Below are 15,820 nucleotides of genomic sequence, written 5' to 3'. Positions count from 1 at the left end.
GTTGTTGGTGAACATTTACCAGGAGCCACAATTCAGAAAACAAAAGATCACTGGTGTATTGAAAGCGTCCATGCCAAAGTATACAATGAGTGGAAGACAAAAGAAGAATGAAGCTCTAAAAGGAAAAGATGAGCCAGAAAGTTGTTATTCCAAGAACAAGACCACAAAAATGTGGCGAGTGTTGAAGAATGTGGGATTTCGTAGTCGAGTGTCTATAGGAAAGTCACTTCTTTCTGTAAAACATCGAAAGTTTCGACTGGAGTGGTGCCACCAATGCCAAGAAGACTGTGGAAGAGTGGAAAAAAAATCATATCATTTGACGAGTCTCGATTTACACTATTTTGGCCAGTTGTAGGTGAAAGTGTGGTATGAACCTCATCCAGAGTAACTCGCGTCCATCGCTCAAGCAGCTGAAAATGGCATCTCGGTATGGTGTATGTTCTGTTGCTACAGTCTGGGTCTTCTCATATCGTCAAAGGTCGTATTCCCTTCAGTGAATATCTTTCTGTCGTATCGACCAACCTGCATTGCTTAATTTTCATCCATATTGATGGATTCTTTCAAGACGGCAATACAACTGTCCACTGTACAAAAATTTTATCTGAGTGGTTTGAGGAACATTCATTGGTGTCAGATAAATTAATTCTTGAATAATGGCCGTGAAGGTTTGTTACTTAAATTCAATAAAGATTTATTATTCCCACATCTTCAACATCTACCCTGGTCGCCTAATTCTCCAGATCTGAGTCCAGTTGAGAATGTTAAGGATATGTTCGAAAGGACAGTTCTCTACCAACAACAAAATGCAGCTGACAAATATCCTGATGGATGACTGGTCAGATATTGAGCTAAACTCCCTCAGGACATAGTGGAATTAATGAGACATACGACTGAGTTGTTAACGAGAATTTTTGGTCAACGTATTACAACACGTAAGTCAAACTCCCACAGTTGCACTAGTGGATAATGGCTGCGTTTCTGGATCCCATGTTCAACTTGTCCACGAGCTTAATCAGGAACCATTGAAAGCTGGGACTAACTGTACAGGGCAGAAAACTAATTTATTCACAGGGAACAGTCTTCGAACCTGTATAGTTAGCCCCAGTTTTCAATGCTTCCTGATTAATAAATAAATATTTTTATAGTAGACATAGTGGACATAGTGTTTTTTGTTATGCGGTTCCCGTGGTTTCCCACAAATCCGCGTTAAATACTCTGTTAACATAGCAAAGCCAGTCAGTGTGGGTTATGTGTGAGTAGTGTGTTGTTTGTGTTGTTTGACTGGCCTCTTCGTTACTGGGAGGCGCGATCACCAGGAAGGAGCCTCCCAGCATCCGTCCACTGGCACGAGGAGCCGGACCAGGGAGTAAAAGACATCTGACGGGCCGTCCACACTCTTGCAGGAGCGAGAGTGGGGAGAGCCAAGGAAAGAGCGGAGAAGAGACAGGAAAGTGGAAGACAGACAAGATAGCGAGGATGACAGAGCGTAGGCATCCTCCCAGGCTAAACGGAGCAGGAAGAGTGCTAGGTGCAGTTGTGAGAGTCCTGGAGAAAGACTGTGGGTAGGAAAAAGAGAATAGGTAAAGTTCAAATTAAAGAGTCCAGGATCGTAACAATGGAAAATCACGGAGCGGCGTCGACAGGGCTCTCCGCCATTTGCAGTTTCATGTCTGGAAGTTTCCGGTGCTGGGTATCAGTTGCTGTCTAGAGGAGGTAATCCAGGAGTAGTGTTCGGGAGTTGCAGGTGATGCCAGCGACGACGAAAGACCTCGTTGGCATAACTGGTCAGTGCACGGAAGGCATCATTGTTATACCTTATTTATCGATCAGGTAGTATCGAACCCCTGTCAATTCATATTAATTCAGATGGTAGGATTAATGCGCCTAATTTTAAGTATTTATTTTTATAATGATTTAACCTTAGCATACAGAAAGAAATTTAGAAGGGAGAGATGGAGCGAAAATCCCAAAAGGACTTCATGAATTTTTTTTATTATTTAATTTCTGAACATAATTCGTTTTTTTTCCCGTTCTTCTCATGTTTCTTTCTTGCATCTACAGTGATCCAGAGGCTATTCAAAGGCATCCAGGAGAACTCTGTCAAACGCCAAATTACGATCCATCCCTTGACCCAGAGGAACTTTCAGAAACAGAATGTGACAGGGACAGGAGCAGAAATATTTGTGGTAAGCGCTCTCTCTCTCTCTCTCTCTCTCTCTCTCTCCTTTTTATTCTCATTCTAATCTTTCTTTTCTTCGCCCTCAGCTGAATTTTCATTGTTCTTCACCTGCCACTTTAACTGTGATTATCTTAACATTCGAGTGCCCTGCCGTTAGCATGTCCTTTGAAAACACACATCCGTCCTATTACATCTTGTTAAAATATCCTTTTTCCCTCCAGGCAAACGAAAAGCAAACTTTCTAAGCTGCTTATAGAAATATACGATTGCGCACGCAAAGCTGGTTATTTCTTCAGACCTCGACATTGTTAGAACCCTGTACGCTTGCCTCCTTGACAACATCAGATGCACATTACTGTAATTGGTTAGACTTTCCATAGGCTCTACTCCGATTACACTTCTCTTCTAGAGTTTCTTCTGGGAAGCAGGAGACTACGTATTTAGTGTTGAGTACATTTTACTGCGGTCTATTATAAAATGCACGCTACAGTTTCTTTTGCCCTCGACTTTTTAAGCACCTTTACGTCTTAAAGGCAAAAAATATTTACAAAAGAAGTATATTGCGTTGCGCCCACCAAAGACCAATCCTCTAACACCGGCGATCTAATCTCATTTTCGGATAGTTACCAAAATAGAAGAAAAAAAATGTATCATTCAACTCCTGAGTTGATCTGACTGTGTTTATTCGAAGTAAATTTCTGTTGACATGGCAACAAGTTGAAATGAATGAGTATCGATCTCTGGCTTTGCCTCGGTATCCTTTGAGTCTGCAATGCCCCCAAGGAATAATATCGATAAAAAATACTTTTTCGGTTATTCAATTTTGGTATGCAAAACCGAAATGGATTTCATATTTTGCCAAATAGTGGAATGCGGCTGGAAATTGAAGCAGAATTATCCAAATTAAAATATTTATTCGCTCTTGGTGGTGGCTTCGCTGGGATCGAAGTGAATACGCATATAAAAATCCCTGAGAATAGGTTGAACCCGGGTCATTGAGGTCCAATAAGGTCCGAGCCCTGAGGATATCTTAACCCAACGTTCCATAGCTACTGTAATAAGATGCAATCTAAATTACAGTGAAAATTACAGTTGCCATTACTGGAATTAATCTTCGGTGTTCTTCCAGACACTGGGAGATACCATTCTTCGGAGGAAGGGGAGTTGGTATAAGCAGTGCCGTTACTAATGAACAAAGCTAAGAAGCAAAAGATCTGAATCGGTTAACAGATTTCTGAATCCATAACGTACATTGATGATCAAAATCAATTCAAAACAAATTGTCATTGGCCCAACAAGGCTAACTTTTCTTCCAAACAATTTTGTCTTCATTCTATTAATTCTCCCATCTATCTATACGATAGTATACCTTACTACTGTAGTTTAATTATGATAATTATATAAGCGAAATTATATATAAATAAATCTGCAGCCATTTCCGATCCACTGCACAATGGCGGCCACCTTAACAAGTCACGTTGAGGGAATGGACCATAATGCTGGTCCAGTATGTGGTTGGCAGATCGACCATATTTTAGCACTTAGGGACTTGGATCCTGGTCTACTCAAAGGACGTGTGCTATTGCACTCCCACTCCTGGAAAACCTTCGAGAAAAATATTCTTCTTTGTCTTCTTGGCAGTTTCTTCGATATCCAATCATTAAAACCGATTGCCCAACTAAATCTTGACTTTCCTTTCAAAATTGCGGAGTATTATGAGAGCTGATGGGCATTTGGGCTAAATGTGCTTTTCACAATATCGGCTGATGACGCAGCCTAAGTAAATCGATATTAGAATGCACATGGAGATGTTCTGCACTTCCATTTCAAAGCTATCTCGATTTACTTTTTTCTCCTATTCATAAAGCTGGTATGACGACAATTATCTTTAAAATATGGCATCTCCAATCTATAATTCCAAAAAGTAACTGTGATTAAAAATCCAGATTAATAATACAGATATCAGACATTGACCAAAAAAAAAAATCCATTGATGATAGTCACATATAACTTAGATTGTAGAGGTCGCTGCTTATCGTGTTTACCATTATGATTATTGCGTCATCAGAATAAAGAATTGCAACAGTATTTGAGAAACCTCACCCCCTTAATAACCCACAAGCTAAATTTTAAACAAATCCTCCGAAATCAACCTATATAGACATATCCATCCGAATTTCCACGCGTAAATATATTGCCTAATCTTTCTTCTATGATACCATTCTTTTTTCTCTCCCCCCCTCGAGAAAATACCAAACTTTGATCTTCTTAATGCTGTAGTCATTGTCTGTGAGCAGCGCCCTATCGCGAATGCTCCCATTGTGGCACACGCTACCGAACCTGGAAGTGAACAATGTCCAACTACTTCCCTTGCAAATAAATCCGAAAACCATCCTTCAACTCTCCTTCGATTACGGCCCTCCTTCCAGAGAGTACAGTTAAATCGAAGATGCCACTAACGGCAACTAAAGGTGATTTCGTGTCATTAGCTTACGGGCAATGTTCTTAAGAGCCGAAGATCGCATGCCATTTCAGTAGTTCGGGTCATTCTAACCAAGAACTACCCCACTATGAGCTCGTAGAATGAGAGAGAGAGATTTTCACGGGGTTACGAGAAAAAAAAACAAAAAACTTTCATTAAATTGAGCATGCGCAGTGGGGGTCGTTAAGTGTAAAGAGGAACACGGTAATAGGTTTGAACGTTGTCCCGATTGCAACTGAGCTTCTTTTTTTTTCCGAATCAGCGATGATAGGCCAGAATATCCCTCCCCCCCAACAAATGGAAAGTATATCCCTCCCCCTTACTAGTGGCGTTCCTAATCACAGAAAGATCCGTCGGTGATACATCGCAGACATTGGGACACGATAAACTAGGAACATTTAATCGTATGCCCCTGCAACTAATGAGCGATTGAAACCTCGATAAAAGCGCGCGCGAGCACAGTCGGACATTTCTTCGAAAGAATCCAAGAAAGCCGAGTGACAGATATTCGTCACCTTATCAACCGTAGATGCCAACTTAGACTTGTCATTTATCATTTAAGATAACGCTGCCATTATCTACAGATTCAGGAACGGGCAGTGCCCGTTAGCTGGATAAAGCCTCATCTGGTCTTGACATCGTGTAATTAGACGGAGAATGCAAGCGCGTGATGTGTATGCACAAAGAATTATAACTTGAAAGATAAACGATAATAGGAGGAGAGATATTGGGAGAACTTTTGTCCGCCTATCAGTCCGTGATTGCCTTCTGCTGTAATTAGTGTACGACAGCATTATTAGCATTATCTCAATATTCAGTATATCTTCGAGTGTGTGCGCGCGAGAGAGAGCACGTTCGTCACTTTCAAAAGGACACACAGTTGTTTCTCAGATGGATGTTTCGGTGACCTTTTCGCTGTTGAAGCGTAGCTAATATTTATCTCTTAGAAATTGTCAGTATGGTGGTTGTTAATTCCACGACTTTGGGTGTTTGACTTTCACCCGCATGGATTTCGGGTTATTAACCTGGAAAACAATTTAATGAAGCTTGAATTGCATTTTAGCGATCCTTAAGAGACACGGGTACGTTCCGATTTCCCAGAATAATTCGCAGTAGATTAGCCCGTATTGTTAAGGTCGGCAGCAGCAGAATATTATGTTCTAATCAGCAGAAGAATCAATCTTACACTAAACAAAATCAGCTTTACAATGAAACTCAACAAGTGAAACAAGAAAATTGGTCGAAATAATTAACAAAATAGATCACACAATAAAATTCGAAAATTTAAACAAAACCTACCTAACTGAAATTGAACAATTAAAACAGAAAAAAAATCCAACAATCAAAACAGAAAAAATCTCACAAAACAGAAAAAAAGTGGTGCAACAATTTAAAAAATCCAGCAATTAAAACAGAAATATCCAACAATTTAAAAAATCCAACAATTAAAACAGAAATATCCAACAATTAAAAAATCCAACAATTAAAACAGAAAAATCCAACAATTAAAATATAAAAAAGTGTTGTTAACAATTTAAAAAATCCAACAATTAAAATAGAAAAAAGTGTTGTCAACAATTTAAAAAATCCAAAATTAAAACTGCAAAATTGCAGTTAAAATATATTGCAAAATTTGCAGTAAAACTGTAAACGCATTGGATTCCAACAATAAAAACAACAAAATCCTCCACCGATTGAAACTGAGCAATTAGAACAGCAAAATCTGTTCCATATTTAATTTCCACAACTGAAACAAAATCACACTGAAATTTAATAGTTAAAACAACAGAATCTGGCTCACAGTTAATAGCTGATTTTCGGTATTCTGTTTTAATTGTTGAGACGAATTTTTTTCTGTTGTAATTGTTTAAAGCACTTCTTTCCGTTTTAATTGTTCAATTTTGTTCTAATTGTTGAATTTAAACTCAACAATTAAAACGGAAAAATGCGCCTCGCAATGAAACAAAATCACTGAAACTGAACAATTGAAACAGCAAACCAGTCTTATTAATTAAAACAAAATGAGCCTACTGTGATAATTTCAACAATTAAAACAACAATCAAAAACGCAATCACACATTAAAATTCAACAAAAAAAATTAGCTTCAAATCTAACAATGAAATGGTGAAATTCAAAAAGAGAACAACAGAGTGAATTTTATATTAAAACTGAACAGCGTTAAGACTAGAATTAATCTTAGATCACAACTGCGCGGATAACTTAAAAATTATGGATTTATTAAGAAAATCAGCTACAGGAATGCTCGAAGAAACGTCTGCTCTATGAAATGACTTAATACGTTGAATCCAAACTACCAGGAATTTTTCTTCAAAGCAATAAAAATGTATTAACCGGCCATTGGCTGAAAGTTCAAACATTCGGGCCAAACAGCGATCAACGGAAGCCCTTAGTTTCGATCAAATTCAAATAAATATTAGTAGGAAGCTATATTTTATTTTAATTTGTTTTAGGGCAATTTGTCAGAGGGCTGTCATTTTAATGCAGTTCGCAAAGGGGAGGTCATTTTTTCCATTACTTTTTAAGCTCGGAGAATGCTGATATCGGTTTTTCAAAATGCTTCCGCATGAAGTAGGATTTATTTCTTTTAAATTAGATCCTGGTCTTCTCTCTTGCGTAGCCTACTTCTTTCCATATCTACTTCGGGAAGAACTCTTGGCCCTTCTACAATTTATAAAAGTACACATCTTATTAACGTACCCTCGTCTTCTTCCTTACTAAATTCTGTTAACTTCTTAATAAGAAACGCGGTTTTTTCGCTAATTACGCCGATGCGCTCTGCTTCGAAGTTATGACAAGTAAATGAGATTTCACGCCGCAGTTTGATCATACTCGAACATCCCCGTAATTAGGTAAGAAAATTTCAATTAAAGTTAAGTCTGCCAGTTTTCTTTATCTGATTCATTACCGCCACAGTATAAAAAGTTATCCGTAAGTGCTACTGCTTACAGACCGTGAAACAGCGCTATCCAACGCTGCATCCACGTGCATGCCCTCGCGCCCAGCAGAGCGGTTACGATTGCTGTCCGAATCAGCGTTTTTCACAAGCAAAACTCCGATTCTTACGGTCTATTTGATATGCTATACGAACTTAACACACACAACCGCAACAAAGAGCAAAAATAAATAAAAAATAAAGTGGATGTTGTTGTGAATTAGCCCCTTCCGTATGGACCGTTTTAAGTGAATAAGTTAGGCGAATAAGTATCGCAGGATGGGAATGTTTCTGTGGGTAAAAAAACTGTCGAAATACAAGTGACATGTGACAGCGCATTGTCATGGCGAAGAAGTCGAATATTTTTTTTTTCCCCATTTTTCGGGTCGTTAAAAACAAGTAATCACTCAAAGCAGCTTTCCATCAGAGTGGAACAAGTTAAAATTAGGTGTGCGCATGCTCAAAAGATGTCACTGTAAACACCGCCAACAACATTTCAACTACTGCCATGTATTCAAGAATAATAACAGTCTTTGTATAACATTCAGCCAGGTGAAAAAAAAAAAAAAAATCAAAATCTTAAAAACCCTGATAAATTAAATTATTGACTTCTCTTTGGATCGATTCTTTACTACCTTTACAAGTTCACTTAGTAAACAAAAAAAGACATTATTATTATATTATTATTAAAAAAAAAAAAAGGAAGATCTATTCAGAGGACAAAAATGAAAGGCACTGCAGCGCGTGCACATAGCAGCGCAGGAAAACGTTCCGATATTGTACATAACTAGCGACCATTTGCTGACGACATGTTTCCGAAGGGTCACACAGGCTGGTAACATCTCCATTCACTGCCCGTCATCCAGATTGACACCGCAACCTCTGTCAGAGCACTATCAGTCTCTCTCTCTCTTACTTTCTCTCTGTTACGGGCACGTGTGGGTGTGCGTGCGTGTGTGCGTGCGTGCGTGTGCGTACGACGTAAAATCAATATGTCTTTTTCCCTGCCTGGTTTTCCTTGTGGCTTATCGATCGCTTGTGTCTAGTACAATGACTTTTTTTTTTTTCTTCCAGCAGCACTTCCTGGAGGCTTCGGTCACCCCGGATCTGTCATTGTGTGCTGACGAGGGTGGCGTCCATTCTCATCAAGGTCATTCCTACACAGCGTCCCTCCCTTCGTTAACCGTGCCGCTGCCGGCTAAAGTCGTCGACGACAGAAGAAAAGAAAGTGATGCGAAGAAAACATCCAGAAGATAATTGGCAAGCTCCGTCAGTTAGCCAGTTGGTCCAATTTTTTTTTTTTTTTTTTTTTATTCAGCTTCGACTGCGGAGTTAATTCACATGAACGGCCGCTTCAAGCCTTTCCGCTAAGGACTAGTCAAAGGTCAGCGTGCCTCGTCCATTTCTTCCGAATCTTCTTCCAACGAATCTATAAGATCTCCTGCTAGGTTTCTTTGGATGTCCGTGTGATGTATTTTCATCGAGCTTCAAGAACTGTGGGGGAAATAAAGGGATAATTCGTGAACTTTGTACTCCTTTGTATACTATAGGAGAACTCCTGATGGTGTTATTTCTCTATCCTCCTAATTCCTTATATAACCAGAGGAACTGTAAAACGTGCCAGTGTGGATCTAGAAAAAACAATTCTCTATACTAGAGAGTAAGAAAAATTAACAGCCTGCAACAATAGTAGTTTCAGACACGTGCAAGTATTGTTGCAGATCAGCCTTTGTTTCATCGTTGTTGTAATATATTATTGTAAGCTCTACGATGATGAAAATTAATAATCGCCACGAGGCTCTGAGCGCGTGCATGTGTGGAAATTAACAATCTACAACAATAGTAGTTTCAGACGCGTGCAAGTATTGTTGTAGATCCCACTTTGTTTCCTCATTGTTGTAATATATTATTAAGCTCCACGATGATAATCAACAATACTTGCCACGAGGTTCTGGGCGCGTGCATGTATGAAATATTAACAATCTGCAACAATAGTAGTTTCAAACGCGTGAAAGTATTGTTGCAGATCAGACTTCGTATCATTGTTGTAATATATTATTAAGCTGCAGGATCATGAAATTAACAATAATCAACACGAGGTTCTGGGCGCGTGCAGGTATGGAAATTTACAATCTGCATCAACAGTACTTTCAGACGCATGAAAGTATTGTTGCAGATCAGACTTCGTTTCATCATTGTTGTAATATATTATTAAGCTGCAGGATCATGAAAATTAACAATAATCGCCACGAGGTTCTGAGCGCGTGCATGTATTATTGCGCGGATCGGACTTCATTTCATCATTGCCGGAATGTATTATTAAACTGCACGGTGAAAATCGCTAATTGCGGCACGCACATTTTAGAAGAAATCTAATGCGGCTTCGCTTTTATCAAAAGCCATATTATCAGATTCAAGCAACGAAATGAAGCTGAACACGCAAACAGAGTTTCACAATGGAAAAATCCATTAACAATTTGCTTAATGTTTCGTGTAATAACTGTTACCGTTTCTCAGAATAATTATTGAAATTAATTACGTTTTAGAGAGTGCATATTGCTTTACAGAGATACATTGAAAAAAAAAAGAAGGAAAATCAATAAAAGGCAATATAAAATTGGAACTTGCAGTGTTTAAATAGTTTTGGAAATGTCTAATGATTGCGTTGAACAACGTAAAAAAATGTGGTGGAACCAAACAAAGGCTTGACCATAGTTATATAATACGGAGAGTAAGAACTAATATGATTTATTCTATTACGTTCCGGGTTCGAGTCTCATTATCATTTAGAGAACGGATATAGGTGTACTAGTAAACTGTTTTCATATTCGTGTGATCTGAGGGCAGAAATTTTGATTTTTCTAAGCATTTAAGTTTCCACGACTACTTTTTTGGCAATAAACTGAAACTTGTGAGATGTAAAAATAAATCTATTTTTGTAAAGTGCGATGAGTGTAATCGCGAACGTGGACGTCGACTGTAAAAGATAACAATTTTCGGTACACGCATGCGCAGATAGATTTGACCTGTTTAAGGTCACTTGCCGAACTTTATAGAATGTTTTATTTTGTAGATGATTTTTTTTTACCGGTGTTTTAAATGCTTACTTTAAAAAAAGCATTTGAACGAAATGTAAATGTAGAATGAAGCAATACTGCGTTGGAGGCTTTGAGATCCACACTGACACCATTTTTCTCCGAAGTCATTGTGTAAAACGTCTTGAACTTTGCGTAATTTTTTCCCAAGCATTTTTTTTTTTATTTTGAGAAAAAATTACGAATTGCTACCTTACGATTTGATAATCATTCTCATGTAAAATACAGAAATCTGGTTAATTACAGAGTTTTGTCATTAAAAATGGGCTGAATTGGTGTTTTATTTAATATAATAGTACACGTAACATTAGCTAGGTACATTAACTGGCCACTTTATTAAGAGCGTGTTCTAATAAAGTGGCTAGGCAGTGTATAAAGGAGTAAAAGTGGAGTACATACTACGTGGTGAGTGTCAAGCTGGTTATATAGATCAACAACATCTTAATTTTAATGGAAGACTGGTCCCGATTATTATGTGCAGGTTTTAAATATAAAATATAAGAAATTTGTCTTATATAGATCTCTTATCATGTGTGAAGTGATGATATAGATCTCTTATCACGTGAGAATACATAGATAAGATTACGTATCATATCAGTGACCCGTTTTCTTTTAACTTTAAATTTTTTTACAGACCCTGAAGTGTACGAGAACTGCTTTTGTGCTACAAATTCTTAAAAGTTTTTAAATATTAATAAGAAATGTCTCTTTCTTTCTGAAGTAAATCCGCGTCTTCAAAAGGTAGACCACCTTTCGAAAAAAAGTTGTGTTACCACTACTTTTATCTGGGCCTTAACTACAAATTATTATTTACAGGAAAACTACAAGATAACTTAGGTATCTCTCATAAGTTAGGCAAATCAGGTACACGTGATCCGACTATAAAATTATACAAATTTATATTGAGTGGTCACTTTATTAGGTACACGTATCTAACAGAGAGCTGGTTCCCATTTAGCGTTCAGAACAATCTGGATTCGTCATGGCATGGACTCTAGGTGTCCAAAAGTCCACAGGGATGCTAGTTAATGTTGACTCAATTGCTTCCCATAGTTGAAAGAAAATTAGATAGTTGTGAATCCCTACTCCGAAGAGCTCATTCGACCTTGTCCCACAGGGACTCAAATGCATTGAGATATGGTGACTGAGAAGGCCACCACATTATAATAAAATTCAGTGTCGCGTTCCCGGAATTAGTTCTACATAGCTCCGACTCTGACCATGTGAAGCTGCTTTATCCTGCTGTACAATCCTTTCGCCATGAAGGGATTAGCCTAGTCAGAAACAATTTCCAGATAACTGTGGCATGCCCATTTTGCATCTGCCCACCTGCTCTGTATCGTATTATATGAGTATATGATGCTGTTAATGAATGTGCACCACGTTCCATGATAAAGGTAGTCGTATCTAATAACGTGGTCACTAATGTGCTTCCAGATGGAGTTGTATTCTCCAATGGTCCACGTCCATTCGTTGTAAGACAGTTCTGTGCAAGATAATTCGCTGTATGCGACAATTAGGTGTAAGAGATAATTTGGTGAATGTCAACTGGTGGATACTGCAATTCGGTGCATCACACAGACATCAAAAATTAACAAACTGAATGAAGTAAAAGGTTTAGAAAACAGAAGGAATTTCAGCTCCTTAGAAATTTAGAATAAATATTTTTTATCCATTTTTTTGTATAAAAGGATTCACTCCGATTCTTCTCGTTGGCAGGATGGAAAATGATTACACTCCTATTTCATCATGGCGCCGCCCAAATTGCAATTAACAAAATCGGGGTCCTGGTTTTCAATAGGGCCCAGCCTCTCTGGGCCAGAGAGTTTTTCCATATACGGGACTTCGGACTCTAATTCTAACCACTACAACAATCTCCAGGTAAGCTTACCCGCCTACCTTTAATCCATCCACGGTGCTAGCCTACTACCAATTTGTTTGAATAAAAACTATAACATTGGCTGCAATTCGAATGTCTGAAGATGAGCATTGCCCAGTTGGCATCCCTTGATGATCTCTACTCCGAACGTCAGAAGATGAAATTTTTCAGCCTGCATCTATTAATAATCTTTACTTTTGGTCTCTGGATCTACTCCCCAATTTGTATTTACTAAAAAAAAAAATGCTACTTACAGAAGTGAAAGTAAAGTGTGAACAAGGTTCTCTTTTATCACAATCTTTAATCAGTCTCCTAAAAAACTATAGCGTTTCACCCAAAATGGGTGAAACGCTATAGTTTTTGGATGCCCATTTTAGGAGACTCAAATGGGAAATCTACAACACGTGCCTAAAAGGTATAGACTGCCTTTACTTGTCTTCACTCGATTTTCATGAGATTTACAACTAAAGATGGATCAATGGGTGACGCGAGTAATTACAGACCTCTTATTTTAACTTCTGCTCCGGGGGTAAAAATGGAGTCAATGGTTAAAGCAGCATTGTAATATCATCTAGAAAAACTGCAGTTATAGTTAAGACACAGCACGGGCTTGTTAAGGAGAAGTCTTCTCTGACCAATTTGAATGGATACTATGATGTTGTCACCAAAGAACTTGATGCAAAAAAAAATTTTGATATCATATACTTTGATTTTAGGAAAGGTTTTGACACTGTTTCGCATGTAAGACTGCTGTTCAAATTGGAGCAGTATAGCATTAAGGGCAAGTCGCGGCTATGGATGAAGAGTGGTAATCAATGGACAGTGCCCTTAGTGGACTAATATTATTAGTGGAATTCCCCAGGGTTCAGTGTTGACAAATACAGAAAACAACAACCCATTGTTGTTTTCTGTATTTGTCAATATTGATGAAGGTATTTCAGGCTTAATATCCAAATTTGCAGACAATGCGAAAGTTGGCAGGGTTCCGGCCATGCTACTGCAACAGGAGCTAGAAAATTTGAGCAGATGGAGTGAGATATGGCAACTGAAGCTGCATTGACAAATGCAAAGTACTGCATATGGGTAGCAGTAGCGACAGAGTAAATTATCAACTGTGTGGTACTATTCAGGGTAGTGGAGAATGAAAGAGACCTGGGAGTAATTGTGCAGTCAGATATGAATTTTTCTGAGCATTGCAGATGAGCTGCAAGAGCAGCTCATGGGGTCTTGTCAATGATATACAGAATTTTGCTAGCAAGGCCAAGGAGATGATTGTCCCTTTGTATAAGGCAATGGTCAGGCCATGCCTTGAGTACTGCGTACAGGTCTAGAGATCATTTTAGAAAGGACGTCGAGTTGCTAGAACGAGTACAGAGAAAGGCAACACGATTGGTGAGGGGAACGAAGGGGTTGTCTTACCTCGGTGTCTGGAGACTAGGCACCTACAAGGTGATCTGACTGACGTGTAGAAGGTCTTGAATAGGTTGAGCAGCCTCAATGCTGATGGGATTCTTCCTCTTGCTCAGATTACGAACCTGAGTGGGCATAAATTCAAATTGAGGAAAGACAGTTATAGAATAGATGTGTGGAAATTAGCCTTTAAACAGTGGGTAGTTGACTGCTGGAACAAACTTCCATCTGCTGTTGTGTTAGTTGATAGCTTAAATAAATTCAAGGAACTGGACAAACTTTAGAGTGAATGGAGGTGTGAAATGGGATTTGATTTTTTTTTTTGGCTGATGCTGTATATATGCTAATGATAGCTAATAAAATCCTTGTTGGTACAATGAAATCCCCTTACTTTTGAGATAAACTGTATATCAATAGCACACATCCCACCAACCACATTGAGATTAATTCCCGTTCTTCAACTAAATAATAACAGGCTTAAAATCAGTGGCAGATTTTTTACTATCTATAATACAATTACCCCAAGCGATTGAACACTTCGGAACATCTGCGTCTGATTACTGCGACGTTGACTGTCATTTTACCGTGCAGTGTCCATTCTTGAATCTCAACATGGAATCTCAAGAAATACAGCAATGTCATGAGAAGTTAAAATTTTAATGGCCATTCGATCTGTAAATCACTGAAGACGAGAGTTAACGATCGGAAATGCTCGATCCAATCCATCGACTCCGTACGCTTCCCTTTTAAGTCCCATTTAAATAAGCCAAGGGAAGTTGGAACCTGAATGTGACATCGTGTCTAACCTTTGCTCGTTGCAGATTTTACCAGTCTCAGAATTCAAAAGAAAATTGCGTAAAGGATGTTATCATCACGTGATGAGACATTCTCCTGAGCATTATTACGAATTCAAGTACTGCTCAGATATCATTAGAAGACACACACACGGTGCCACTCATCTAAAATTAAGCAATGTTGTAATGAATTCCATTTCCGAACTACTAAATAAACATCCTCTAAACACACTCTGATGTCATTAGCTGGCGGAGAAAGACATTAAAGCGGACACAATTTATGACACAATACTCATGTCCATTATAGGATCACACTAGCATTCTTACTGGTACTCTAGTGTTTCTTAATTATCCTGTTGTAATCCAAAGCTTTCGGAAGTTGGTTCAATGTTTTGTTTCTGGGACATAAAACAAGCGGTAGGACTGTATTATGGGAAGGGCGGCAAGAGAACGAAGATAAGCCACGCTCCACATAAACCCAACATGTAGTCATAAAGTTGCCCTTAAACCAGGTCCTGTCCGTCCAAATTGTGCATAAGGAGAAAGAGCAGTCGTATTTATCCGCAGAATGCCGACGTTTATTGCCGTAAAGTTACACAGAGCAGGGTTTAAGTGGGAAGCGGAGGTAGGCCACTGTCCACTCATCCTAACCTTCCTCCGCATCACTGATGTAGTTAGCGTGCCGACTACCCTGTATTAAACCAACGATTGCTCAAAGTAAGTTAAAAGTTGTTACAAAGATTTTATATCTTCCAATGACTAAGTTGTGCAGGAGGAGGGCGAAGGAATTCAAGGTAACTGTGCTACGTCTAACGCTGCTCACATCGAAAGGCGATACTGTAATCATTAGATCTCGTGGAATGTTCGGGGAAGTGCAGAAGTTACTGTTTAGAATTCTCTTTGGTACATGTAACGCTGAACTGTATCAGATGCGGGACTAATGCACTCTGGAAATCCAGGAACTTAAGGACTGCTTTGACTGGAGGGCTACTATGACCTGCGTTATTAAGTCTCGCTTCCAGAAGCA

General features: G+C 38.7%; 1 protein-coding gene across 1 annotated transcript in view; it reads left to right on the top strand.

Annotated features, from left to right (window-relative positions):
• The window catches only part of LOC150084395 (cell adhesion molecule Dscam1-like), a 326,343-nt gene extending 317,450 nt beyond the window's left edge, over nt 1–8,893 (top strand). Inside the window, 2 exon segments of the mRNA XM_090375201.1 lie at nt 2,062–2,186; nt 8,690–8,893. Coding sequence (XP_090231327.1) covers nt 2,062–2,186; nt 8,690–8,739 — 175 coding nt within the window. The 3' untranslated portion in view covers nt 8,740–8,893.
• Nucleotides 8,894–15,820: the final 6,927 nt, after the last annotated feature.

The sequence above is a fragment of the Mastigoproctus giganteus genome, chromosome 6 (genome assembly GCF_048544385.1).
Source record: "Mastigoproctus giganteus isolate SK-2022 chromosome 6, ASM4854438v1, whole genome shotgun sequence".
Lineage (NCBI taxonomy): Eukaryota > Metazoa > Arthropoda > Arachnida > Uropygi > Thelyphonidae > Mastigoproctus > Mastigoproctus giganteus.
This window is presented reverse-complemented; position numbering and strand designations above follow the sequence as displayed.